Source organism: Bacillus rossius, chromosome 3 (assembly GCF_032445375.1).
Source record: "Bacillus rossius redtenbacheri isolate Brsri chromosome 3, Brsri_v3, whole genome shotgun sequence".
Classification (NCBI taxonomy): domain Eukaryota; kingdom Metazoa; phylum Arthropoda; class Insecta; order Phasmatodea; family Bacillidae; genus Bacillus; species Bacillus rossius.
The window spans coordinates 123,818,241-123,845,354 of record NC_086332.1 but is presented as its reverse complement, the minus strand read 5'-3'; the positions used below and the strand labels follow the sequence as shown (position 1 = coordinate 123,845,354).

At 35.7% G+C, this 27,114-nt stretch overlaps 1 protein-coding gene across 6 annotated transcripts in view; it reads right to left on the bottom strand.

Annotated features, from left to right (window-relative positions):
* Positions 1-27,114, bottom strand: part of LOC134531221 (histone deacetylase complex subunit SAP30 homolog) — a 79,061-nt gene that overhangs the window by 15,345 nt on the left and 36,602 nt on the right. For all 6 annotated transcript variants that reach the window (XM_063366888.1, XM_063366893.1, XM_063366889.1 and 3 more), the window contains one exon: positions 19,375-19,590. In XM_063366888.1, coding sequence (XP_063222958.1) covers positions 19,375-19,590 — 216 coding nt within the window. The remainder of the gene's footprint in view (positions 1-19,374; positions 19,591-27,114) is intronic.

Sequence of the window (27,114 nt, the reverse complement as noted above, 5' to 3'; positions counted from 1 at the left end):
AAAAAGACGAGAACACTGCTTCAGAATCTTGCAAGGAACATACCAACTGATATGATCACTAAATGTTATCAGCTTCTTGTCCTTATAGCCACTTGTTTTGAAGACAACATTATAAACTGTAATTCACACTCTGTTTCCTCACACCCGAATTTAAAGCCACAGACGGACATAAGAAGGAAATTCCCTTGGTAAGTTTGTACTTCAGGGGACTTTTGTCTTGAAGTTTTTTTACCATAACCTTTAGACAAGTCCTAACATCATTTTTCAGTAACAGGACAGACTTTACTGGTACTTTCTCTATCTTGATGGCATGGCGTAGTGCATAACCCAACTTGATATTGTTAGCAGTCAATAGATTTTCCTGGTTATCTACATCCAATCGAGATACATTGTGTTTCTCCCTAAAGCTCTTCAGTACCTCTGGTTTCAAAAACTTTCCTGCCAAAGCTAATAAAATGTCTACCAGTGAATCATAGAGAAAAGGTGCCATGGGTGCTACACTTTAGAACATTGTGAGAAACAATTCCAGCTATGATGCCAAAGAGTAGAAGAATGTCAATTTTACTTCTAGAAGATTATCTTGAAGAGCACTTTTCACTACACTGAAAGACACAGATGAAATAGAAACTTCACTAACAAATTTCTTTAGGTGGGGTAACGATTTCATGGCATGCTCAGCAACTGCAGTATTCCATCTGATTGCACAAAATTTCTTGAAAAAAAGCTCTGATCCAGTTATTCAGGGCTTGTAACAGGTTAAAAGCTTTAAAAAAGTGGAAAAAGGGACTTTCTGATTAAAAAAGTGACTTTTAGTGACTTGAGCAGATTTAGTATTTTAAAAATATATAATACTCCTTGAAACAAAAGTTTGTTAAAAAAAAAAATAGAAAGGAGAAATATCCACCCCAACCACCCCATATCTTTCTTCATTCTATTTTAAATTATTGTTTTTATTTATAACAAATGTAATAGTGAACACAAATAATACAACAGTTCTAGGTTTTACAATTCTAACACAAAGTATAACAAAATATTAACTAAACAATTGATCAAAATTTAGTAAAACAGGCCACTGAAAAGTGTCTTTTGAAAGTACTTGTTTGAGACAATGTTCTACAAAAAATCAAAATAATTTTTTTTTATTTCCAAAGAATTTTCTACACTTTTAACAGTCTGTCTTCGCCTGTCAGCTTCTTCTTGCACTTTGGTAACAGAATTTTATTCAGCTAAACGTTTTTTAAGATGCTTCCATTTATTTTCAACCTGGTATGATTGTGAAACCATCAATCTCTTCAATTTTATCGACAATTTCATGCCAAATCTTGCGATTTGGCTTTTCGGCTGACATAAAATCAGATTCATGGTTTTTGTACTGAAAATATTTGTTGGAGCTAATGTTTCACAAAAAAATCAGAAATTAATTTTGATTTCTTTCTTTCTACAGATTTTTCTACACATTTAACTGTGTGTCTTTGCTTATCAGCTTCTTCTTGCACTTTGGTAACTCCTTCTATCATAGCTTGTGCTAAAGCAGCTTCCTTCAGATTCTTGTTCCTTAATGCCTTCTTCAATCTTTCATTAGCTTCAGTTAGCAGTTTTGAAGCATTGTCAAGAGTATCATCTTGTTCTTTTCGCATTTTTACAAGTGCTTCTTCATCTTTGGCGATGGATTTTCTCTTCACATCTAGCTTCTTCCTTTTTTCTTCTTCGGCTATCCTTTCTTCATCATTATGTTTCTTCTTTTCTTCTTCTTCCTGTCTACGTTTTTCTTCCAAGTAAGCATGGTAACTCTTATATGCTACACGTCCCATGTTAAGAAGTTCATTGCTTATGGGAATCAAGTATGGCTTGTTGTCATATGTTGACAAAGTGCTTTTGACAGTCATCAGAGCATTCAATGTTCTTTCTGACATTTTAGCCCTGGCAGGTGTTAGGGCTCTACATGAAGATGAGAAGCTCCTTTCAGCATCTGCATTTCCATGTGACAATGAAAGTGCAGCTTTTACCACTTTTGTCACAGTTGGATATTTAGGGCTGCCATTGATGTCTCGTTTTTCCATAAACTGTAGCCAGTACAAATCAATACGCTTATTCTGTGACCCCTCCTCATCATGTTCAAGTTGCAGCAATTTCCACTCATCCAACAATACGTCTGTAGGCACCTCCCATGGCATTACTCGAGCAACTTCAACAATGCTGTGGCAGCTGTCTGTAGAAACACTCTCATTTGGATGGAAACAGGCAAAACTCTTGAGCAATGGGGGAGGACAGAGAAGACTTATTAATTAGATGTTTGACACTTTCAGTGTAATGCTTTTGAGCTAAGAAACAAAAAACTGTCCGAACTTTCTCTGTTACAGCCTGCAAAATTTTAGAGATTTCGTCACTAAACACCATTTCAGTCACAGGAAGTAAATGTTCTGAGCTAAGCAAACCCTCGTAGTTTTCAGGTTTAAATGTTCTGAGGGAATCTTGTTTGCATATTCTGCCAAGCAAAGTTCTCACTAGAGAATTCAGACTGTGACTCAACAGGTGAACTAGAGGCTCTTCCTTTTGGAAAAATTCTGTCACCTGGCTAAAAACAGCAGCACTAGAAATTACGAACATGACTTCAGCTTTTACTGCAGGTTTCTTCAGTAGCCTTACAACCTTGGTGTAGCTTGGTTTTGTTACTAAATCAGCTTTCTTTTTTGGGATGAAGTCAAGAAAATATTGTATCACAGCATCCCACTGTTCAAGCAATCTATCAGCTGCTGCTTGCAAAGTGAGCCACCTGCTACAGACATGTTTAATGAAATGATGTGATGGAATTTTCAAACTTGCTTGAACATTGCAGTAACTATCCCAGCGAGCCGGCCAGCCATGGAAAAAATGGTAAATTGCAAAAACAAGATCAGAGACATCATCTCCAAGTTGTTCAAGTCCTTTTAAAAATGCATTATGAACAATGTGGATATTACATGTTCCAACATCTATCAAAGGTTTTCTTGTACACAATAGAAGCTGATTATTTATGAGGCGGGCTACTGCTTTGTTGACATTTGGTCCATCTGAACCAAGCATAAGAAGGTTGGATAATGGAAGAATGGCATTGGTCATGGCATCACATATCTTGTCTGTTAAGATTGTAGCAGTGGCTGTAGTGATGTAAAAAGTTTCTAAGTGCTGGCAAACAATTCGTTTATGCTTCTTTGACCAATATCTAACACCAGTTTGCAATTCCTTTACTCCAGCAGCATTGGTAGTTTCATCGTAATACACAGTGAAAAAAGATCCCTCCATTTCTTGTATCTGAATCTTCTAAAAATATGGTGCCAACGCATCAGTTACGAGGTAGTGAGCTTTGTTGTTACCAAGAGAAAAGTCTTGTGGTACGGAGTCACCAAACATGATTTGAAATGTTTCTTGCAGTCCAATACAGGATGAAAATGAATAATCACTTGCTACACACTTCATACACCATATGAGTTCAGCAGCTGTAGTTCTGTCACGAGAATTGTACAACAGAATTGATGAACAAGGTGGAGATGATACAGGAGGTGACAATGTTGGCTTAGAGCACTGTTTGTCAGAAACACTGCAAGAACTAGCTTGGGGCAGAAGATGGAGTTGATTTGAGGCTAACTGTGTTTCAATCGCTTGCTTGTGTTTTACAATTGCTGCATGCTGGGTAACTGCTTGAAATCCTTTGTTAATATTAATAGTCTTTTGACAAATCATACAAAACAGTTCAGCATCATTTTCTTTTCGTCCCCATTGTCTCACTTTATAACCTTGACTATCGTCTCTTTCTAACCATGTTTCATGAAATTTACACTTCCCCATGCTTCTCACTAAACTGTAACACAAGAGTAATAAAACAAACATAAATAACAACTTCTCTGTTAAAAAATGCTAAAAAGAGACCGTTCAATTTTTAGCAAATAGCCACAGATATGCACTGTAATAATTAAAAGTACTATGAAAAAAATAAAAAATAAAATGGAAACAAACACTTAGAATTAGAATACACATAAAATACAAAACTTAAAATATCTGAAACTAACACATAAACTAACCCAAAACACTGAAAACAAATCAAAATATTTGAAGATATTACACATAAGAGAAAACATGCAACAGTCAATGGTACTGAAATATTCTGAGATTCTATGATAATCTCCTGCAAGAAAATGCTACAACAAGCTGGGTGAAAACAGCTTGGAGCATGAAATGTGCCCCTCACAATATGTTCATTGGGACATGATTCAGTTTAACACTCGAATGCTAGTAGTTTTATTTAATTTAAATGTAAATATTATCAAAATTTATGTACAATGATGATGTTTTTGTGAAAAATAGTGACAAAAAGTGACCAAATTTGAAAAAAGTGATAAAAAGTGACCAACCACAAAAAAGTTAAAAAAAAGTTTAAAAAGTGACTTGTTACAAGCCCTGAGTTATTCCAATGTAATCTGCCCTCCTTGCAGGTAGGTACATGCATAAACAAATAGTAACTGTGCCTGAAAAAAATAACAACATCCAATTGTATAGCAGAAATTCAGTTTTGAAAGCACCATGGACCGTATGAAGCCCACAGCTACCAATTTCGAGCAACGATGGCGAATCTTCACCAAAAGTGTCTGTGATATGTATTTTCAAAGCTAACAAAAATGCCCAGTTTACGTTGAGGGCATCCATAGATACTTAAAATTTAATGCACCTATTGGTATAATCCGAACGTGGGAAGCACATGCTGCAGCACGTCACGTCAGCAGGATAACAGACCAGTTTGTATCACGTGATTTAACGCCACTTCCGAATCCGATGGTAAATAAAAGAAAATGGACATGGGAACTGTTCGTTATTTTCCATCCAAAAATAAAAAAATGGGACGTGATACACTTGATGCTACGTCAATGCAAGCAGATCAATAAACAAAAAACGTATTGCCAACTACAACCTACCAAACAAAAATTCCCTGATTTTTAAAAAAATTCTCTGATTTTTCCCTGATTACAAATTTCCCAGATTTTTCCAGGTTTTCCAGGTTTTCCAGGGTCAGTAGACACCCTGGCAAATGTTCCCAAACTTTAGACATGTCGATACAATATCAGACCATTCGCATCGTAATTTGAAACGACAGTCGGCGAACATTTTTTTACTAACAAACTAGCAAAACACTTGAAAATAGTTTTAGCAAAACAATATTTGTGCCAAATAAATAGCATAGATCCGAAACAATTCACAGTAACCTCAATAGCACGACGGTGAATTACGGCGTAATTCACCGTCGTGCTATTGAGGTTACTGTGAATTGTTTCGCATCTATGCTATTTATTTGGCACAAATATTGTTTTGCTAAAACTATTTTCAAGTGTTTTTCTAGTAATTATTACGGTTTTCCTTTGCAAGAAATAAACATGAGCCTCTGTTGGCGGTATGGCCAGAGAATTCTTTGAAATCGATTGTTGCTTTCATTATACAATTTGTCCCGTACGCAACCAATTGATATGTTTTGACTTGACTTTATATTTTATGGCCACCAGAGATTTTGTGGAGGCCATCATCCTTGAATGGCTCACAACTAAAATGGTGACGACACGTGATGTGATCTCGTTTCATAACCGTCACTTTCTTCACAAAACACAATGGACTTTTCTTAACTGCAAATAAAATTAATAAGTCTTTTTACAATTTATTTACGTCTAATACATGAGTCAGGAATAATGTTCTTCGATCGTGGAGTTTTAATTAGAGGTTAAACATGCCCGGTAACATTGTTTTTATTTATTTTATTCGTATAAAATTAATATTTAATAATAATGAGCATTATTAGGAATTTTATGCGCATACGGCAGGTAAGATATATTAAAATAAGTAAGTAAAGTTCAGACGAAAATATATTACTACTGTATTTTCTTAACTTAACCGATTCCTAACCTACCTTGCCCTTTTTTAGTACCCGATACTGAGTACCCAAATTTTTTAATAATCGGTGGTATCGAGGAATCGGAGAATCGAATCGACCCATCCCTAATATTATGTTATTATTGTGTTATTTTTGCTGTTTTAATACTATTGTTGCCAAACATTGTTACTATTATCGTGTTAAGGTTCTTGACGTGAGTAAAAGTGTCACGTTGTTCGTCTTCACGTTTCAGCTAAATCGAATGAAAAAGAAAGCATCAGCGAGGGAGTTACCTGCAAGTCTTAATTGTGTTTCCTACAGCAACCCACAATTACAAATTTAGTTCTTAACTTTAAAGTATTGTATAGCTATGATTAACTATTAGGGATGTGCGAAAGTGACTTCATCCACACGAAATGAAAGTGAAAGAAAATTTATCAAGTTTCGCGAAATTGAAACAAAAATTAATTTTTCTAGGAGATAAATCTATTCTTAACGAAAGTTAAGCAAAATTTTTTAGTTAACAAAGAAAAAAAAGTGCCCCAAAATTTGCTCTTCAGTAAAAAATTCTATTACATAAATCATTTTGGTGCCTTTTGATGTATCTAAAAATGACAAGTTCATAAACTCATGTTTGATGACATGCTAGCAGGATACAAATGTCATTTGAAATTTTCTACAGATGACGAACCAATAAAATGCTTGTGTTACTCCAGTTTAAGGTTGAGATGCACTAAAGCTACATGAACTTGTTTCAGATTTAAAATTAGGCTTTTCTAATCATGTGCATGGTACTGACGAAAAAACACGTGACTACTGCGGAACGGCCGCCATCTTGCACCACTGTCACACATGGCTAGCTCAGGAAGCCGTAGACCCAGAGATTAGAGAAAGTTACAGATGGAGCATAAACACAGTTTGTAGGTATCTCTGCTGAAGCCAGGGGACGTAAGGGGGAAGCAGGTCGCCGCCATATTGTGACATGAAGAAAATCACGTTTTCTCATAAGTGATGTATGTATTGTGTTGGAAAAGTGCACGAATATTAAACAAATAAAGACTGTTGACTCGAGAAAAATGATTGTGTACAAGAGTATGTAGTAAACTACATTTCTATATACTAAGTGGAAACTTTTAGCGCCAAATTGGAAGTGTTTTACTGAAATTAGGACAGCTGTGTTAACGTTGGATCGTTTTGGATGGGAATTCGAGTTCTTGGAGTGTGTATTTACGTGAAATGCCGTCTTGTTCAGCATATGGGTGCACATTCAAGAGTGCAAGGAAGGGGGCTGAACAGCTGAAAGTAGAAAAACAGAAGAAAATAACTTTTCACAAGTAAGTTCAATCATTGTCCTCGAGTGATCAGGTTAGGTTAAAACATGCGTCTTGTTTGGGCCTAGTATAAATATATATTAATACTGGATACAGAATATATACATACACATTTTTGGCAAAATAGAAGTAGGCCTTCTTATAAAATCATGGTCATGTATTTTTGCATTTCTATTTTTGTCGTTTTGTAACACAATCTTGATAATAAACGAGATACAGAAGTATGTAGGCCTAGTTTATGTTTCATTAGAATTGTACTATAGATGACAGTCTTATTGTTATTACATTTATATGAGCCAACAAAGTTAATTTAAAATCTTTTACAAACCTAACCAGCAATTTTTTTTATTCTGTATTCATTTGTAACATTTGTTAAAAAAATAAAAAGCTACAGTTTGGGTTTTATTGATATCTAACATAAAACCATTTGGAACAAACTATTCTTGATCTTCATGCAAATAAGTTTTAACAATGTCATTTAACCTATCAAGATCGAGTAGTATGAACATTTATAAGATTGGTAATAGAATAAATAATATGACTTTATATCACATTCCTTGGAAGATCATTAATTGTGTTGTTTAACAGCAAGGGTGCTAAACATCCTTGTAGTTTACCATACGTTAAATGTTCTGTCTCAGGCCTTTTATTATTGATAGTGCTTCTCCCGCAAAACATATCACTCCCTTACAGTTCTCACAAGCATATTATATACAAGCATGTTACCGTATATACTCGTGTATAGCGCGCCCTTTTTTCCCTCAAGTAAAGGAAAAAAATCAAGGATGCGCGCTATACACGGAAAAAAAAAAAGGGGGTGGGCGGGAAGGAGGAGTGGTAGTCGTTAACTGCCGGGTGTGTTTTTTTTCTGGCCAGCCCCCACGCATACACACAAGCAACAAGGCCTCTCTTTCACAAACACACACACACACACACGCGTGCGCGCGCGAGGTGAGTCATCTAGTCGTCGGCGCCAGCTTAGCAACGGTGACGGGAGAGGTGGTGTTTAGTCCTGTCAACTGTCAAGTTACTTGATGGTTATAGTCCTGTTCCTGCCTGCCTCCCTCCCTTCCCACTCATCGTACCAGTTGTGACGATACAGCGCTTCATTATCTTTCGTCTACACAGCAGAGTTAGCTTGCCCTTGTCGTTTCAGATGGTACAGTATGCCACAAAAGTTTCGCTTTTTCAGGTGGAAGAGTATTTAATTTAAGTATTTTCCTGACACATCACCACACATCATTGTAAATAATCATTGTTTCATAAGTAATTACTTAACAGGTACCACAAAATTTTATTAAAATTTATTTATGGGGAAAAAAAAAATTTTCTTTGGAATTTGTTCCAAAATTGTGGTGCGCGCTATACACGAGGGCGCGCTATACACGAGTAAATACGGTATATTGAATACCATGTCATTTATCATTATGGTGACTAACAAAGGTCCCAACACATTTCCCTGCGGTACTCCTGATGTAACCTCTTCCTTCTCTGACATTGCCTTCCCCACTCTCACACTCTGAGACTTCGTCCCCTGAGAAAGTCCCCAATTCATCTCACCAACGACTTGTCCTCTAGCAGATCGTCTACCTTCCTCATCATCATTGCATGAGACACCTTGTCAAACACCTTTTCAAATTCTATGAAGCACACATCTACCGGTACCTGGTTCCCCATATCAACTTCCTGCACCATGTCCTCTAAAAAAACCTGCCAACTGAGTCACACATGAATAACCCTTTCTGAAACTATGTTGGTACTCCTGAAGCCAATTCCTCTCATTCATAATGTTAACCATATACTGCACCACTAATCTCTCCGTTACCTTCCCCGTACATAATATGAGACACTCAGGTCTGTAACTGCCAGGCCTCCTTTTATCCTCATTCCGTTATGTTCCCTAAATAATCATGTTTTGCCTGCTTTATTTTACTTTCTAGCTCCCTTCCCATCTGCTTCATACATTCCCAGGCTGTTGTCCTACCACTACTTTTCCACTTTGCATACTTTTTTCTACATTTCCTATACAAACTATACATAATTGCTTTCATAGTCTTCCAGCATACTCTTAATCAGTGCACCAATTGTACTTACACCCTTTCTAAGACAAAACCGTTCAGCAAAGATATAATTTTTGGTTTGAAAATAATTGTATAGGCTTACCCCTTTGTCTATGATAGTTTTCAACAGTTTTAGAGAAAATAGGAAATAGATAACTTTGGTAGGTCTGCTAGCATGTTTTGAAAGCTAGCATTACACAGAGTTGAAACTACCAGTATGACTATTATAATTTTTTTTTCTCTCAAGAACACAAATTTTCTCCCTTTAATTTTTAAATGCACATTTTATCTTGAAATCTCGATATTCTTTGTGTAAAGCTGGTTGGTGGCCCTTACTTACTGTTGCTAACAAGTGCAATGGTATCTTTTCAGGTTTCCGAAAGACTTGGAGAAGCGACAGCAGTGGATAAAAGCTGTGCGAAGGGAAAACTGGGAACCGTCAGCTAGGAGTGTTTTATGCTCTTCACACTTTGCTGACGAGTGTTTCGACAGGACATCTCTGTGCTATGTGAGACTACGGGAGAATGCTCTTCCAACTATATTTCTTGCTTTTCCACCTCACTTGGAAAAGGTTCTGTACCAACTGCTTTTCCTGTACCTATGTGTTGTTGAAATTGCTTCTTTTACAATTTTGCTTCAGCAGTTCTGACAACTTAAATCAATATTTTTCTTGTATGACCCTACTTATCGATACAAAAAATTATTTCATGCAAAAATTTTTTTTTATTGTAATGATGGGATCATAATTTAATGAGCAGTTTCAATGTTTTGGGGTTTAGGTAACTAACTTAAGGAAATGTATTTTTGGTGACTACACCAGTTATAATGATGAAGTAAATATTAAAAACGTACATTGATTATACCAAATCAAAGTTTCTTGCATGTTAATATATAAACTTAGAATGCAAATTTAAAAAGAGGTAAAGCCTAAGAGATAGGTACTTCTTGCATTTATTTATAATAATAGTTTTACACTCACAATTAGGCTACCGCCCGGTGGCGAGTGGACTCTTCAGCATCCCCACAGTACCAATCCTCCAATCCTGTCCTAAACTTCCCAACCCACCTCACAGTCCCCAACTCCTCCGGAGAACGTTCCATTCCCTCAAAGTCTTTAACAGCATAGACTTTACCCCTCTCCGTACTCTTCCATACCTTTAAAAATTAAATACCTAGGTATTGAAAAAATTTCAAAAACTTCAGTAAGAACAGACATACTATTATCAACAAATAATGTATATTAGTTGGAACAAAAATAATTGCAATACCTTCTACAATTATTTTTGCAGGAATTACCAAATATTGCATCTGAAATCATGAACTTGGTGTTTGATACTAAGTAACACAATAGAATAATTAATGTATTGTGTACTGTATTTGGAAAATCTTTTTTGCATAAATATTTTATCCTAATATATTAATGTCTAAATTACAATTTTTATTGTGATTATAGAGGACTACCAAAGTGTGTTATGTATTCTTTACTTATAAGGTTAGGTGAGGTGGATGTCATTTAATTGCATTTACTTTGTCACAGAAACTCTAGTTCACTTACGAACACAAGATTAATATGAAGTGCAAACTGGAAAACACTACAAGTAAAGTTTATCGGGTAAATGTTAAGCAGAACCCGCATTCTGAATTAATATTATTAAAAATCCCAAAATAACTTTATTCTATTCTATGCTTACGTTGTAGGTATACGATATTTCCTTTAATATTTTCTTTGCAATAGCAAAATTTTTAATAAGTAAATGAGTATATGTATATGCAAATAATTACTTTTAAGAGAACATGTATAGTTAATTCAGAAATAATGTTATATTTGTAAAGTATCTGTTAATATGTTTATCTATGTTATAGTAGTGAGTAAAAGTTGGCTTAGGCCTACTACATGTTTTTCTTCCAGTTCAATGACTGCAAGTTATATTGTAGATTATGTAACTTCTGTAATTATATGTATACTATTGTAAATTTTATAACATCTGTAATTGTACGAGTTCTTGTATTTACTGGGGAAAAAATGAAAAAAATCATGTGTACATTTGTGTACTATAATACCATAGCTGATTTGTATGTCTGGATGTTCAAAAATTATTAATTAAATTTATGTGGAAAGTTGTCAATGTACTGTCTGTCATTAGATATGGTTTATGGTGTGAGCTGTATGTGACAATTTTAAAAAGAGAAAATTCTGTGTAATTTTAATACAGTTTGTAGAAAAATTTGTACTGCATTTTTTACTGAATATGAAGCTGTTTTATCTATTTTCATTTTGAGCAATTCTATGTAAATGTGTAACTTCATAAATTTACACAACTTGTATGCACATTTGTAATATATGTTTGTTGCCACGGTATATCAGTCTAGATGTTATTACAATACAAATTTTGTACTACAGCAGGATTCACTGGCATTAAGATACATATGTCTTGTCATTAGGTACATCACGTACAAAGTACAGATTATCATCAACTTTCTTCTTGAGTATATTAAGCACTTTTTTAATGCCGGCTAATTTCAGGACTCACCACTGAGAGTTTTAAATTTCTATTAATTGTAATGGAACTTTGCCCCAGAAATTTGAAACTACTGTATACAGTCGTTTCACGCAGACAATCCAAGTAGGCATCCTCAACTTTCTCAGGAACTTGTACTGAACATTGCTTGTGGTACACTGCTTTAATGTATGTGTCACACAATTGCCTTTGCAAAACATTGTTATAGAATCAGCCGAATTATTACTTAGAAGTATTTGTTTCATTTCAATTCTTTAGTTTTATTTTTAACTTAATGATATTGTAATTGTGCATTGTTTTCCTGTGAATATCTAGGAATAGCTTTTTGTTTCTGCTTGTATCAAATTTTCTAAATTAATAAATTTATAATGAAAACATTTATGAAATTGTGGTAGTTATTTTTATTTTGTTATTTCTAATAAGAGCAATGATTGTTAAAAGTTATTTGGGCCTGTTCCCCCCCCCCCCCCCCTTAAAACAGGAATGACGATTAGCCGTATTGAATACGCATGCCAAACACAGTTTTGCCTCTGCGCAGACATGTAACCTAGCGTGCTGTGTTTGCACTGAAAGTGTTTTCCAATAGGACTTTTAAAGATTCACCCTATTATTTTATTTGTGGAAAATGTGTGTTAAATCCAACGCAGGTTTCTATCATTTTGTTTTACGATTACTGCCGGTAATTTCCCAGCTACAGCAGTGTGAAAAAGCTATTTTCACCACTTCTGAGGAGCTTGGTAATCATGTTTTGAATAAGCGGACAGCATTTTTAATTGATAGCAACGTAGTTTGTGTGTGTCTTCTTTCCTTAGATAAAACCATTGGAAATATGTTTAATAATTATGCATGAAATAAACTTCTCTTACCGCACTACAGTACAGTTTATGCACCAGGTTTAGCTAATTCAACAAACAACCTTAGGAGCATAGGCAGGGTTTTCATAAATGGCAGAAAAGGAGGAATACTTTTTTTTTGAGAAATTTAAATCTAAGTTATATTCTCGAGTCTCCAATTTTCTGAGGACCAACATTGTCAATCCATGAAATGTTATAGCTTGAGACCAGGGCATAGTAAACTGTAAGGTATCTATGGCAATTTTTGCCCAGAAATAGTGCAGACAATAACTTACACAAATATACAATTATGGTGAAAGTCTACTCTCCACTCTTTCCTACCCTTCCCAAAAAATAGTGTCTTAGGGAATCTGACGTAACATTTGCCTTACATTGTATTTCTTGTTTTAATGTAGGTAACCCAAAACTTTTCCGATGCTGGAGTATGCACCTTCAATGAAGGAGAGAAGGTTCAGAGGAGGGCGGCTAGGTGGGTGGAGAAGGTGAGGGCGAGAGGATGAGAATGAAGGTAACCACCGACCATCAGTGATGATGAAGGAAATGGGGTGGAGTTCATTGAAGGACAGGCTAAGGGTAGAGAGGCTGTTCAGGGTGGTGAAGGGGGAGGGAGGATGGAAAAGATTAGGTTCCCAATTAGTCAGAGGTGACTACAGAGGGAGAGGGGACAACAGAGAAGATCCGAAGGGTTTGGAGGAGGACGGAGAGGGGTAGACAGTCGATGGTGGTGAGGGAGTGTAATGTACTGAGGGGGCAGCTGGTGAAGGTTGGGGGTGTTGGACTGTTTAGGGCACCCAGGTCTGGAAAGGGAGTGATGTATAAAACTTTCCACCAGGCGAAAGCCCAATTGCAAGCCATAGTTATTATTATTGTAAACAAAACTCAAGGGCAAAGATGAGGCCAAGGTCTAATTCTGCACCCTTCACAAAGGATCGCCACTCATGTGCAATGGAATAAAAAAACCGGGGGTCACTTTGATAAAGTAAAAAGCTGAGAAAAACAATTTCGACTCTACACGTGGTGACGGCAATCATTTGCGATTAAAATTTAGTGCGAAAATCCACTTAATGATATGTTCGGCAAGTCGGTAAATCAGTTAACCTCGATGCAATTTCTGTCGGAAAGACAAATTATGTTACAAAAATGGGGAAGGACATTACATTTTGAATCTATATATGGCTATATGTTTGTCAAACGTAGCTGCGGTCAGGATTAGTCTATAATGTAGTCAAGGTCACATGAACTTTTAAGCTGGTTGATAAATATATGGGTTCATTCTCCTTTATTATAGCATTTTGGGGTTACCAGATACAAAACTTTAAAATTTTCTCACGGAAAAATACGCTGACATACATACGATGTCTTGACGTATTTATTTTGCTTTCCGTCAGATGAGAGTTATTATGACATCTTACACACATACCAGCTGTTCGCGAATGTAAACAAATGGCCGCCATCTTCTTACGTGAACAAACTGGCCTCACTTTTCAGAGCTTATGCTCCATCTGTAACTTTCTCTAATCTCTGCGTAGACCAGGCAAAGGGACATCGTCAAAACAAAACATAACAAATGGTTGCTGCCGAGTGGTCATTACACACAGTGACTTGTTAACCTTTTTGTCTAATTGGCTGTATATTGAGGATTTTATATGCCAGACAGAGTATGTAAAATTTAAATAAAGCCGACGACAATGTTTTTGTTTGGCCGTGCGCGAATAAAAATAGGCACGTTCTTTCTTTATGTGTATACGGTAAATACTAAATAGTGGAATGTATGTTTTACGAATATAGTACCTACACTACTGTTTGAAAGCAAATGAATCAGGTAATTTTTCAAATATTGCATGATTTTGTTTTGATACCTAGGCCTACTGTAATCACGTTTGAATTTTGTTTACTTTATCGGCCATGTTTGTTCACATTATGATTTTACCGTATTTTCATTAACGTGAGTTTTTTTCATCACCACGTAAATTAATCTTAACGGAAATCTTTTTTCTAATTATGTCTTTATATGATTTGCATATGTTATTACGTTATTAGTAACATATGCAAATCATATAAAGACATTACATTTTTATTAAATTACGAGTTCTTTTTAAACTAGAACCAACGAACTTCGGTAAGCTAGTGAACTTTCGTTTGGCTCTAAATATTTTGCTAAAAACAAACTTCGACAGATGAAATTCTTACCGAAATCGAAAATGAAAGTAGCAAAATTTTGATTTCGGTTTCGGTATACCGAACATTCGCACAACCCTATTAACTATGTTTAACTAAGCTGCCCAGTCAAGCATATAATGCACTATCTTTACATAATAAATTACCGTCAAGCATTATTGAATCTTTGTATTAGTAATATCTGCGCTGTGTTGCACCGTACGTGAGATTGTTCTCGACCAATGTTTTCGGAACGGCATGAACATTTCGAGGCCGTTGCTAACTGCGGAGCAGGCAAGGCAGGATGTGTCGATTACAAGGCACTGAGCTCTAGGGAGTCGACCCGCCAAGACGTCGCGGCCCTACAGTAGCTATGTCGGAATAAATCACATTAATCACTATTTAACAATTTAAAACAATAAATTTACACAGCATGGATGGTTTTAAAAATTTATTTACGTAAATACATTTTATATCTTGCCGTTTCTTTCTCCAGTAGTCAAATAATATTGCATTACTTCTTTTCTTGTTTAGTTTGTGTTTCACTTTTCCCTTCTTACTAAATCTAGACAAACGATGCATTCTGAGACTTTACTTCACTAACGGGTAGTTTCTGGTTGTTTCCTCAGTTCCGCAGGGTTTATCATTGGAAAAAGGGGACAGAGGCCAGCGCGGGGGAGGCAGAAGGCTCCACCTCCCCAGACAGTGGTGGGGGTAGTCGTGCCAAGGTTCTACTGCCTGGAGGAAGACTGCTGAACTACTCCCTGTGGATGCACGCGCCGGTCAAAGCGAAATAACGTATTATTCGAAAACGGTTTTCTGGGAAATGAATCTGAACTTTTCGAATACGAAACTGTAGTTACAATGCTGTTGTAATTCTTAATACTTGTATACGAAAATAATTTCTACATTTTAAAAAATAGCGATAATTCCTTCCATTTGTAACACAGGCATTAGTACAATATTAAATAAATTTTTGTCATTTTGACCCCTACAGACCTGATCTGAATATACTACAGTCTAACGTGGTTGCACTTTAATGGAGAAAACTTTCTCCTAGTCTCTGTAAACAGAGGGAAAATAGGTAATCTACCAAACAAGTAAAATTCACATCTGAGCATCAAGGTAAAGTCGAATCTTAAATTACCACCAAAAACAGAAAAGTGAAATATACTGTCGAACAGTGAAACCCGGTTATAATGTTTTCCCGCTTATAATGTATATTTTTTAAGTCCCTACAATTTCCCCATAAGAGCAATGTATTTATTTCCTGTTTATAATATTTCAAGAATTATGCTGTTCCCGCTTATAATGTTTGCTTTCTGAATCCAGTATCTGGCACAAACGGTTTTATAAATGTAACTATGCGAAAACAAAATGGAAGTACGCCAGAACACTGGCACTGGCTAATTAACTAACCCTGTGCACTGTAGCAGTCGATACAATATCGAATACAGTACCATACACTCAAGTTTGCAGTGTTGTGTCTATTGGCATCTTCACCTAGGGAAACAATAACAAATAGGAAATATTTCAGTTTCTTATTAATCCTGTTTTATGACGCATGTTCTTACGTAGTTTTACAATATTGTACATAGTTTGAAATCCTTTCCGTGATGTCGCAAAAAAAAAAAAAAAAAAGAAAAAAGAAAAGTAAAGCATTTTCTATTGCCGATAAAGTTGAATTTATTACAATTGTCGACAGGAATACACAAAAAAAAGTGTTGAAGTGGCAAAGGAACTGAACATAGGTGTTTCCACTCTGAATGACATCGTCGCAAATCACGAAAAAATCTTAAAGAACTTTGGTACTGCATCTACTAAGACAAAGAAAATAAAAAAATGGGAAGCACAATGAAGTTGACGAAAAACTGTTGGCTTGGTTTAAACTTGTTCGAGCATCGAGTGTACCCATCAGTGGCAGTATGCTGCGCGAGAAGGCTGAAGAAATAGCTTTTAAGTTAAGTTTTGATGACTTCAAAGCTACAAATGGGTGGATAGACCGTTTCAAGAATCGGACTGGAATAGTGTATTGTGCTATTTGTGGAGAGTCGGCAAGTGTTGATGAAGGAAGAATTGATGAGTGGAAGACAAAGGTATTGCCTAGCATGCTGGAACAGTATGATGAAAAAAACATCTATTTGGACGAATGTGGTTTGTTTTATAATATGTTACCTGACAAAACATTTTCTTTCAAAGGTGAGAATTGCAGTGGTGGTAAGCGAAGCAAAGAGAGGGTGACTGTTCTTTTAGGGGCAAATATGGATGGAACAGAGAAGCTGCCTCCATTAGTTATTGGCAAACCATCCAAGCCGAGATGTTTTAAGAATTTTCGATCACTGCCATGCAGAGACAGCAGTAGCAAAAATGCCTGGATGACATGCAAGATTTTCCAAGAGTATGTACAGTTCCTCGATGCTAAAATGGGTGTGAAAAACAGAAAGATCTTGCTTTTTCTAGATCACTGTGCTGCACATCCTACAGATATGGTGTTAAGAAACATTAAAGTTGAGTTTTTGCCTGCAAACACCACATCTTGTCTTCAACCACTGGATCAAGGCATCATTAAAGTGTTCAAGTGTGGCTTCAGGAAGCGGCTTTGTCGAAAAGTACTGTGGTACGTTCAAATGGAAAAGCCAATCCAGAAACTCAATTTACTGGAAACAATGCATATGTTGGCGGCTTCATGGGATTCAGTTCAGGAAGCTACGATTGCCAACTGTTTCAGAAAGGCTGGATTTTCCAAATCTTCTGTCAACTCAGAGGTAAACCTTTCTGAGAGGAGCTTCACACTCCTACAGCCAATGAGTAGGCAATTCTGCAGAGTGCTCTTAATTTTAAATCTATATACGAAGAATTTGCCAAAGTGGATGATGATGTTCTTTCCTGTGAAACTTAAACTGTTGAAGACATTTGTGCCTCATATGCTGAAGAAGACAGTGAAGATGAAGAACCTGAACCATATGCAGCTGTACCAACAACTGCTGAAGCATATCAAGCTGCAACTGTATTGAGGAACTTTGTGGGAGCTCAGAGTAACGTACCTGAGAGTGTGATGTGCTCCATGTGGAAAATAGGGGACTACTTGGCAAAAGTAGCACTAGCCAATAGGAAACAGACAAAAATAGATGATTTTATAACTAAATAATAACTGTAATGAGTGAACATTCAAATGTCAAGGGATTTTGTGTTTTCTTTTCCATTTTTTTATATATGATGTTTGGCAAAAATATTATTTCAGTATTAAATTTCATACTAAGTGCTATAAACTAAAATTAAATTGTTTCACAAATATGATGTAGGCTTTTTTTGTGAATGTACGGAGTTTAACAAGTAGGTTAAAAATATAGGAATTCATATTCGGATATATTCCTTTTAACATGAAACTAATTTACTTAACTTAATGAGTCCATCAGTAAACATTTAAAATACTATTGAGTGCTAAATTAGTGTTTCCTGCTTATGTTTTTTTTATTTTCCCCCCTTGAAAAACATTATAACAGGGTTCTACTGTATTTACATTGGTGTCCACTATTGGCTTATGTACCTGCACTCTTAATTCGTAATATTCTTAATCTTTATGAAAGCAGTTTTATTCTCAAAGCTTTGATAATTGCTGATAGGATACAGTCTTTCGTAGAATTCCAGTTGACAACGAAGAAATTGTAGTCAAAGCACAAATATGAAGTACACTAGTACTCAGGTTAACCGTTATTGTTGTAATTCTTCTTTTTCGAGCTATGACACTTTTAAACAGTCATGTGAAACACTCTTCAATATTCAAAAGAATGTTTCAATACAAATCTTCTAATAATGACAACAACTATTACAATTCTAAACTTAGACTGTTTTAATACCATTATCTTGAATAATGAAACTTAAAATGACGAAACTTCTCTTCATAATAAATGCAGAAAACAGAGTTTTTCCTTTTGGAGATACATGGAAAAGTCTTAACTCTCATTCAACGAAAATGATTCCAACATGTGGGAACTAACTACACACCCACCAGTTACATTTGCAGACTGACTATAGACTAAATTTTCCAAATGTTCCTTCAATTAAATGTTCTTCCGCAGCAGGCTATGGTCGACCAATCAGAAAACTTGTTACAAATTTTGCATGATTGTAAAATTACATAAAAAAAGATTTACACTCGTTTTAACACATAAAAGACAATAAATAGAACTATCCTGTAACAAATTCATACTCTGAGAGCTGTTTTTTTACCTTTAGTGTGTTATTATTTTTAAAATCAAAATATATAAGATTTAAAATTAATTCAAAACTCACTTTCTATTGGATGTTGAAAATATATTGAAAAACCAAAGATAAGATGTTACTAAGAACTTGTAATCAAAAAAAAGTAATAGAATTATAAATCTAAAATTTAAGGGCTAATTTGGAATAAATCTTTAAAATATAAATACCAGTATCATATAGTTACATGATAAAATGCAGTTGGAACAAGTGTGTGTGCTTATGTGGGGCTACTAGAACATCCCAGTCGAGTAAACACCTTGTAGTGGAGCTTGTACTTGGAAGTAGTAGAGGAAGACTCACGTCGGCCAGTTGCGTCTTGTTGGTTCCTGGTCGAGTGGGCACCTTGTAGTGCCGCTTGTAACGCCGCAGGGTGTTCACCTGTAGCTGGAACAAGTCCACCTCTGCCACGTCCGTGTCAGTCTCGTTGGAGTCCTCCTCCGAGTCCTTGCGGCGGCGCTTGGCTCGAGCGCACTGGATCACCCCCTTGTGGTGGTCGCAGATGTAGATGTGCTGTGTCTGGAAACAGGCCAGTCCTGCACTGTCTGCTTCTCGTACACACATTGAATTCTCGTTCTTTCCCACAACCATCATAACTTTACTTTTCCAACAAGCTGCCGTGCAATTAATTTTAAATGTATAGGACAAGAAGAGCTGAACTAAAAATGGTGCTTATAATGCAACATATTATAGTGCTGAATTAAATATATAATTTGGGCACAAGAACTAACTTATTTTTATAATGTGTAAACTGTTTGATAATGATGGATCTGGTGTAAAGATACAGTCTATATATTTTACCATTTCTAGAATTACGAGTAATTTGTTTTGCATGTACACAGTAATAAAAAAATCATATCTTACATAAAAATCTAACAAACTATTAGAAAAAATTAAAAAGAGTTACATGCATTCAGTGAGCTGTAAGTTTTTACTACAACTCAAAGAGTATTTGAAGAAATGTAAAAAGTGCTTTGTAGCTATTATTTCAAGCACCACACAAGTCCCTCCAGTTACGCTGCTTCTCCCAACATCTACTAAGTTGCGTGAAGTACAATAAGCCTCACTTTCCTAGTCACTGCCAACACTTCCTATGATGAGTAAATGAATAAAACACAGCAACACTGCATCATAGTAATTCCCACAATATGATTATTGTCACAGTGTGTTTTTGCAAGTAAGAGATGGTAACTATTTTGGATGCACAATTCAGTTTTTCGATTCCTTTTGGTAAAATTTAAGTAAGGACAGCTGTGTTCAAACGAATCTTACGCTGGTATATTTTATAATGTAATTTATAATTTTTATTTATTTATTAATTATATTGCCAAAAGATATTTAATTTCAACTATCAGACATAGGTAAAACAATAAGAAAAATAGTAAAGTGACAAAATTCCTCCATAAATTAGCTCATAAATGAGGATTTAAAAAAGTTATTTAAATAACTCATAATGATCCTACAAAAATAACAACTACTTAAAGAGATAATATCTCAAATAAGTAGTTAAAAACAGATACTTGTAAAGCCCTGTGACAAAGGAACTGTATAATATCTATCTCAAACGAGAGATATTTAAAAATCAAAACACTTCAGTTTAGGTCACTTTATTCTTTCAACTACTTTACTTGTTTTAATGCTTTTAAAACAGGTTATTGATAATAATTAGGTTTAAATAAAATTTAAGTCACACAGACATAAAATTGGCCATTTAAAAATAATCAAATGTTGTCACAAATAATTGTCAGTTATCTGAGTAAAACAAAAGAACAGTTTTTATATAAAAAAAAAAAAACACAAAGACAAAGCCAATAACATGTTTGCTCATTTATATAATGTTATCCAGGCATACATTTGCTGACAGACTAGGCTGTCGCACGTACCTCGGTCCAGCTCTCTCTCTCACACATGCTCTATCTGGCAGCATGAGGGCTCACAGGTCCTTCTGTGACTGCCAGTCGTTGCTCGCAGGATACCCCGAGGAATGGGTATTTCCCGGCAGAGCCCTCTTTGGTAAACACCACCGGTGCCACGAGGAGGCATACACCCTACCAGTGGACCTGCTGGAGTCTACTCACTAGGACCGGCAACACTGGCAAGGCTCCTACACTCAATGATAGGCCCCTTCTCCCACCTCGAGAGATACAGGGCAGTGAACTAAGCAAACATTCAGAAATTGGGCGTGACTATGACTTAGAAAAAAAAAACTCCTTTCCAATGATGCTTATGAACCACATTTGCCATTAAGATTTTTTGTAGGAGTGTTACAGTGGTTCGTACTATGTAGACTAGACAGTAATGTATGTGGTGTGAATCTAACAGTTATAGCGTTGCAAGCCTTTACCCTCTTAACCTATAAAATATTGGCATAAATATTTTATTTTATTCTGTTTTTTGATCATTTAAGTACTGGTTAGATTTTCTGTTTCAATGTACATAATGGCTGATAAAATGTTTCAGAGATAGTTATATGTTAGTAATGTGTTGTTTTGCCCTCATTTCTCACTAGTTCATGTTTTTACGTATGTATGACTGTTAATTTAAATTTTAAAAGCTGCTAAAATTTGTTATTATGTATTTGGCTTGTTGGTTAAGTTTTCAAATGTAGTCATATATTTTTCTATACTTGTTTTGTTATTATTCTTTGTATGAAAGCATAATGATGCATTGTGACAGTAAAATTACATCAGTGTTAGAGAAAGAGAGAGGCATGTGTGCCCTGAAGTGTAAGAGAGAGACAGAAACGGTAGTTCCCCGCTGGGCGTGGAACTCAAGGACAAATGTATAATCAAAATTGGAAAAGACAGAGAAAGGAAAGCCGCTAGTTATATCTATGCAGAGATTTTTCATATCTTATAACTCGTGCTTTGACTGACTAATTTTTGAAAGTGTGTTTTAGCTTAAATGTGATTGGTTGTTGGAACCACCTCACCATCTCCTACTTCGTGGATGGAGGTAGTCAGTTTAGCCATTAGTCATGTTGTGATCGTGGTACCAAATGGTCACGGTCGGGCGATGGCTCAAAATTAACTAACTATGTTGATGAAAAGTAAATTTCGAGACTGCTGTCCGGGTACCGCTGATTGATAAACATTTTTGGACTTTTCATATAGAATTCGTTGACTGCTGTCATCGGTAATAAGCCCTTAACAAGGAAAACGAGAGACATTTCAACATTGTCCTAGTATGTAAGAACTTGGCTATGTGAAATCATGGAATTTAATAACAGTAATAAAAAAACCATTCATCTGACATGCAAGTTCTATGTACAAATCTGGAGCAGTGCTGTGGTTGGAAGAAGGCAACCTTTGTGCTTATGTGAATTTTCTTCAAACAATAATAAAAAGCAGTAAAAATCAGTCTTTGTTCTCGAGAGACTTAATTTTTATCATGAATCATTTAGAGCAACGTTTTTACGAAACTTGAACAGTATTTTCGAACCCAATAAATTCTTCAAGTGATTTTACGTATGTTCAATTCAGACTAATTTTTGAGCTAGCTGGGAGATCTGAGTTGTAACACAGGGAAGGCGCCCTCCCTAACAATAATAAGAAATTATACATTTGGCACAAATTTTTATGGTATGCATAGGTAGGTAACAAGTGTTACTATCATTTATTATGGTCTGAAAGTTGTTCGCCAAAAACCTGTTACAAAACATTTAGTTATTCGATACTGTTTGCGACAACCAACATTTGTGCCAATATTGAGTGCCAGACACCCTAATTGAAATGAAGTGCACTGTCAAATAAGCTAAATTTCATTTAATGCATACTGGGCAACCGTCTTTTAACATTGTAGTTCATAGCAATACTATAAAATATTTTACAGTATCAATGTTTCCGAGTTTTTCAACAGTTGATAAATTAATATAACAGTGTGAGAATCTGCTGATTAGATTCCAAAAGTTTGTTTTCAGTCATGAAGTTTATTTAGTGCTGGCAGTTTCTCTAATTCATCCAGTGGTTTCAAATTAAAGTAACTTTAAACTAATAATTTATCTAGTTTATAATATTTTACATTAAATGATCAAACTATGCTTAGTTTTGAAGAGAGCAATAAAACAAACTTAATCAGTCAGACCACTGGGTGATCATACAAACAAACACAAACACAAACAAACAAAGGTTAAGTATAATAACAAGATAAAAGTTATTACTAATGAGTCTTCAACTCAATATTCATGTCTGTCTAATATCAATAATGCAAATATTATATGTCTATTAAATACAATATTCTGTGATGCAACCTAGTGAATAAAAAATAGTGTGTATTAACAAAACAAGATTTCTCTACAAGAACAATTACTTGTTACAAGGGTTAAGAAAATAGTCTAATTGATGCAAGAGACCAATGTGCAATAAGGCGAGCTTGTTAGATTCGAAACGGGCCACACTCGTTTCTCCATGTCTACTCTTGGTATATTGATGTTAGGTCTCGGACAGGGACAGTGCAGACGCATAGCTGGTAGAAGCAACTGGTCTGCACCACAACGAGGTTAGCTTGAACCTGCTGCTTCCTGTGGTCCTACTTCTTTGACTATTCATTGTTTCTCGTGATGTGAAACTGCGTCGATTTACCTGAAATACTTTTCAGTCAATTCACTGGTATGGAAATATTACTCTTCAGCTATTCTTATAATATGAATTTGCTGTCGTATGATGATATAGCAATGTTCATTAGTGTACTCTTCTTCGACATACACGCTACAGCTTCTTGAATCGATTAATCCAGCTTGATGCTCCACGTACTGGTTATAATAATTAAAAATACATCTCTTCTAATAAATTATTTTTCTATAAATATTTTGAATCACCAATATGAATCGTCGAGAAACTCTTATAATGTATAGCTTCCAAGTCTTGTTCTGACCATATATTTGAATAAAATGTCACTAGCTGATAACTAAGTCACGACGATGAGCTTCCTCTCTGAAGGATGGCATGGCCCTCTGTCGCTCGCTTCTAGGAAGTGCTCGGCTCTCAGTTTTCTTTCCCCACTCAACTTTCGATAAGTTGCTTCATTCAAATCAAATGTACAAACTTAGTTCACGTTACCAGCCCTGTTAAGGCTGTTCCTGATCGGGGAACTATAGGTTACGTGTTTCCTACATCATCATTTTCAGAGATAAAAGTTAAAAATTTTGTACTTTGCTTGTTTGCTGCAGTATTACAGCATAAATAATTGTACATTTTAATATTTAAAAAAAATGGTATTATATTATTTTACATTTTTAATATTCAGAAAAATCTAAAAAGTGGTCTGAAAAACAGGCTGTCAGATATACAAAAGTTTAGATTCTGCTAGATTTTTCCTTTTAAAGTAGATAAAAAAATTCATCTGTGACATATGCTTAACTTTATCAGAACAAGAAATATTTCACATTTCCAGCTATTTCTTTTGGCCGCCAACAGGGTTCACTTGCGCCTGTCTTGCGTGCTGCAGCACACAGTCGCCTGCTGTGTTGCCAAACTTCTCCCCAGCATAGGCAAACGCACTCTGACTCTTCCAACTCAGGACCAGTACATATTCTGAATGGTGCAGAGTACTGTGTAAACAACATGAAGATAGCCAACAACAGTTCTACTGTATCTTTCCCGTCACGAAAAAAAAATGACTGAGGAGCGAAAAGTGAAAAGTTTGAAGAGAAGATAAACCCAAATATCTTATAATTTTAATATTTTATTATCTACTTTAACACGTGTTTAGGCTAAAAATATTTTGTGCCATAATGTGTTTTCAAAAGATTTCAATTTTTATATTTGATAACAGATTAAGCAACACTTTGCAAAATAAACTATTCTGGATTCAAGAAATACATTGTTTTTTTTTTTTTGAAGTACAGTAGAACCTCAACTCGGACCTCTATAACCTGGAAGTTTTGAAAGAAAAAAATTGATGTTAGTAACTGAAGACTTGTTTTACAGGCACTAAATCACTATTCTCAGAAGGTACATTACTCTAATTAACTTGCCAGCGGGCGAGTTCACTGCACTCACCTGTCTGCTGTTTCTACGCAGCAAACTGGAGATTCAACCCTCTCCTTCCCCTCCCTTTGCCCAGCCTTGACATTGACCTAGAGACTGCGCTGCGCTGCGCTGCGGTAGTGTCAGCATGTTGTCCTGGTGTCAATGTCGGGGTACAGTGTCGTGGTGCTGTTTCATTAGTGTTTTGTTGGCGATGGCGACGAAACGTAAAAACCATTGTTGTGACTATGGAAAAAAGATTGGAAACATTGACAATAATTGATACGGGAGAATCGTTAAAGAACATTTCTGCGGAGTTTGGACATTGACCGTATTTGATTGTAAAAAGATCAGAAAATGCATTGAAAACTTTTATTTAAAAATGATTTCTAAAGACAAATAAGATAATCAGTGTAAAGTAAAAATTGCTAAACTAGAAACTCTGGATGAAACCACTTTTTGTCTGATTTAGTGCTGAAAGAGAACGTAGTTTGCCGATTTATGGACATATCATCGAACAGAAGCATAGTGTTTGAACAAACAGTTGCCCCATAGAGACCCCGAGTGTTACAGCTAGCCAGGGGTGGTTGGACAGATGGAAAAATTGGCATGGAGTATGTCAACTTACAATCACTGGAGAAAGCTTGTCAGGCGATGTTGCAGTGGCCAAAAAATTTAAAAAAGAGTTTGAAGAATTTATTAAAAAGGAAGAACTGACTGCAGATCAAGTTTACAATGCAGATGAATCCGGTTTATTTTACCGATGTTTCAGAATAAAACACTAGCCTCAAAATTAGGAGATTCAGCGAAAGCTTATAAAAAAGGGAAACACCACCTCACTATAATGGCTTACAGTAATGCATCAGGAAAGCACTGCTAGCAAGCGATACACAAAACATGTAATGTGGCATAATCCCTGCTCCCTGCTACTAATAACAACTGAACTGAGAATGAGTTATGTTGATGTTTTCTTAATGTTTCATAAGTAAGCTATACTTATGTTTCTTCTATTATGCATAGACATTTAAGTTATATTGTGCTTTAATATTAATTATTAATTTGGGTTAGGTTTTACATACAGATGAATTTAGTATGTTTTTAATTATTTTTTTCACTATAGTTTGTTTGGTTGGTTAAAATTAATATGTTTATTAATTAAGTGTTTGCAATTTTAAAGCATCTTCTTATTAGTGAGGCTGTAACATTCTAGAAGTTTCAAAAAAGAAAGGAAGGCACAGGTGAGAGATTCTGTTGCCAATAAGTTATTTTTCACGCCTCAAGTTAGTGCGTTGTTGGGAAAACACAGCATGTAGGAGCATGACTGCGCAGCAATGGACCAGAACTTTCGCTGGGCACTATCTGGTCAACCAATCAGGATGAGCCCTGCTGTGGTGTGATGTTTCTTCCTAGACTTACAGAGAACAATTTTAGCAGAATATTATTCCCTATATGGTCACGTTTCTGGTTCTGTTTTGAGATAGGTCAGTTGAACCACGGGGTTGCTTCCCTTCGTTGTTCAACTAGTCAACGCTCTATTGTCGCCGTGTGCAGTCACGTTGTCGGCAACTCACTGAACTATCATGTGAAGGGTGAACGTGACAATGTCACGCCTGCTGGTCGAGGCCAGGCTGAATACTAACTTTTTTAAAGTGAAAACTTCTTTAGCCACGTTGAGTGATTTTTGGTAGGGGCAAAACTTATAGGTTCGCGTCATCGACATGCTAGTAATATGTTGCGCCAGACTGGTAACGCCCAGCGGCCTGCGTACATCTACGCATATATACACTAATGACTAATACATTGTATATACTAGAATGCATCATGTGCGTGTTGGACTCTTTTTGGATGGGTAAAATCTTGTGAGTTCATGTCACATACATACTGTAGTAGCAGTAAATGAAGTTAAATTGACCACGTGAAAAGTTTAATTTGTGTATACTGTGCATTGCTCAGTGAACACATGACTTCGGTCTATCACTGGTAAATCATAGCTAGGTATTGAATTTTAACATAATTTTGACATACCACTGACATCTGTTGTGACTGAAAAATTATGTAAGCATAAATTATATCATGC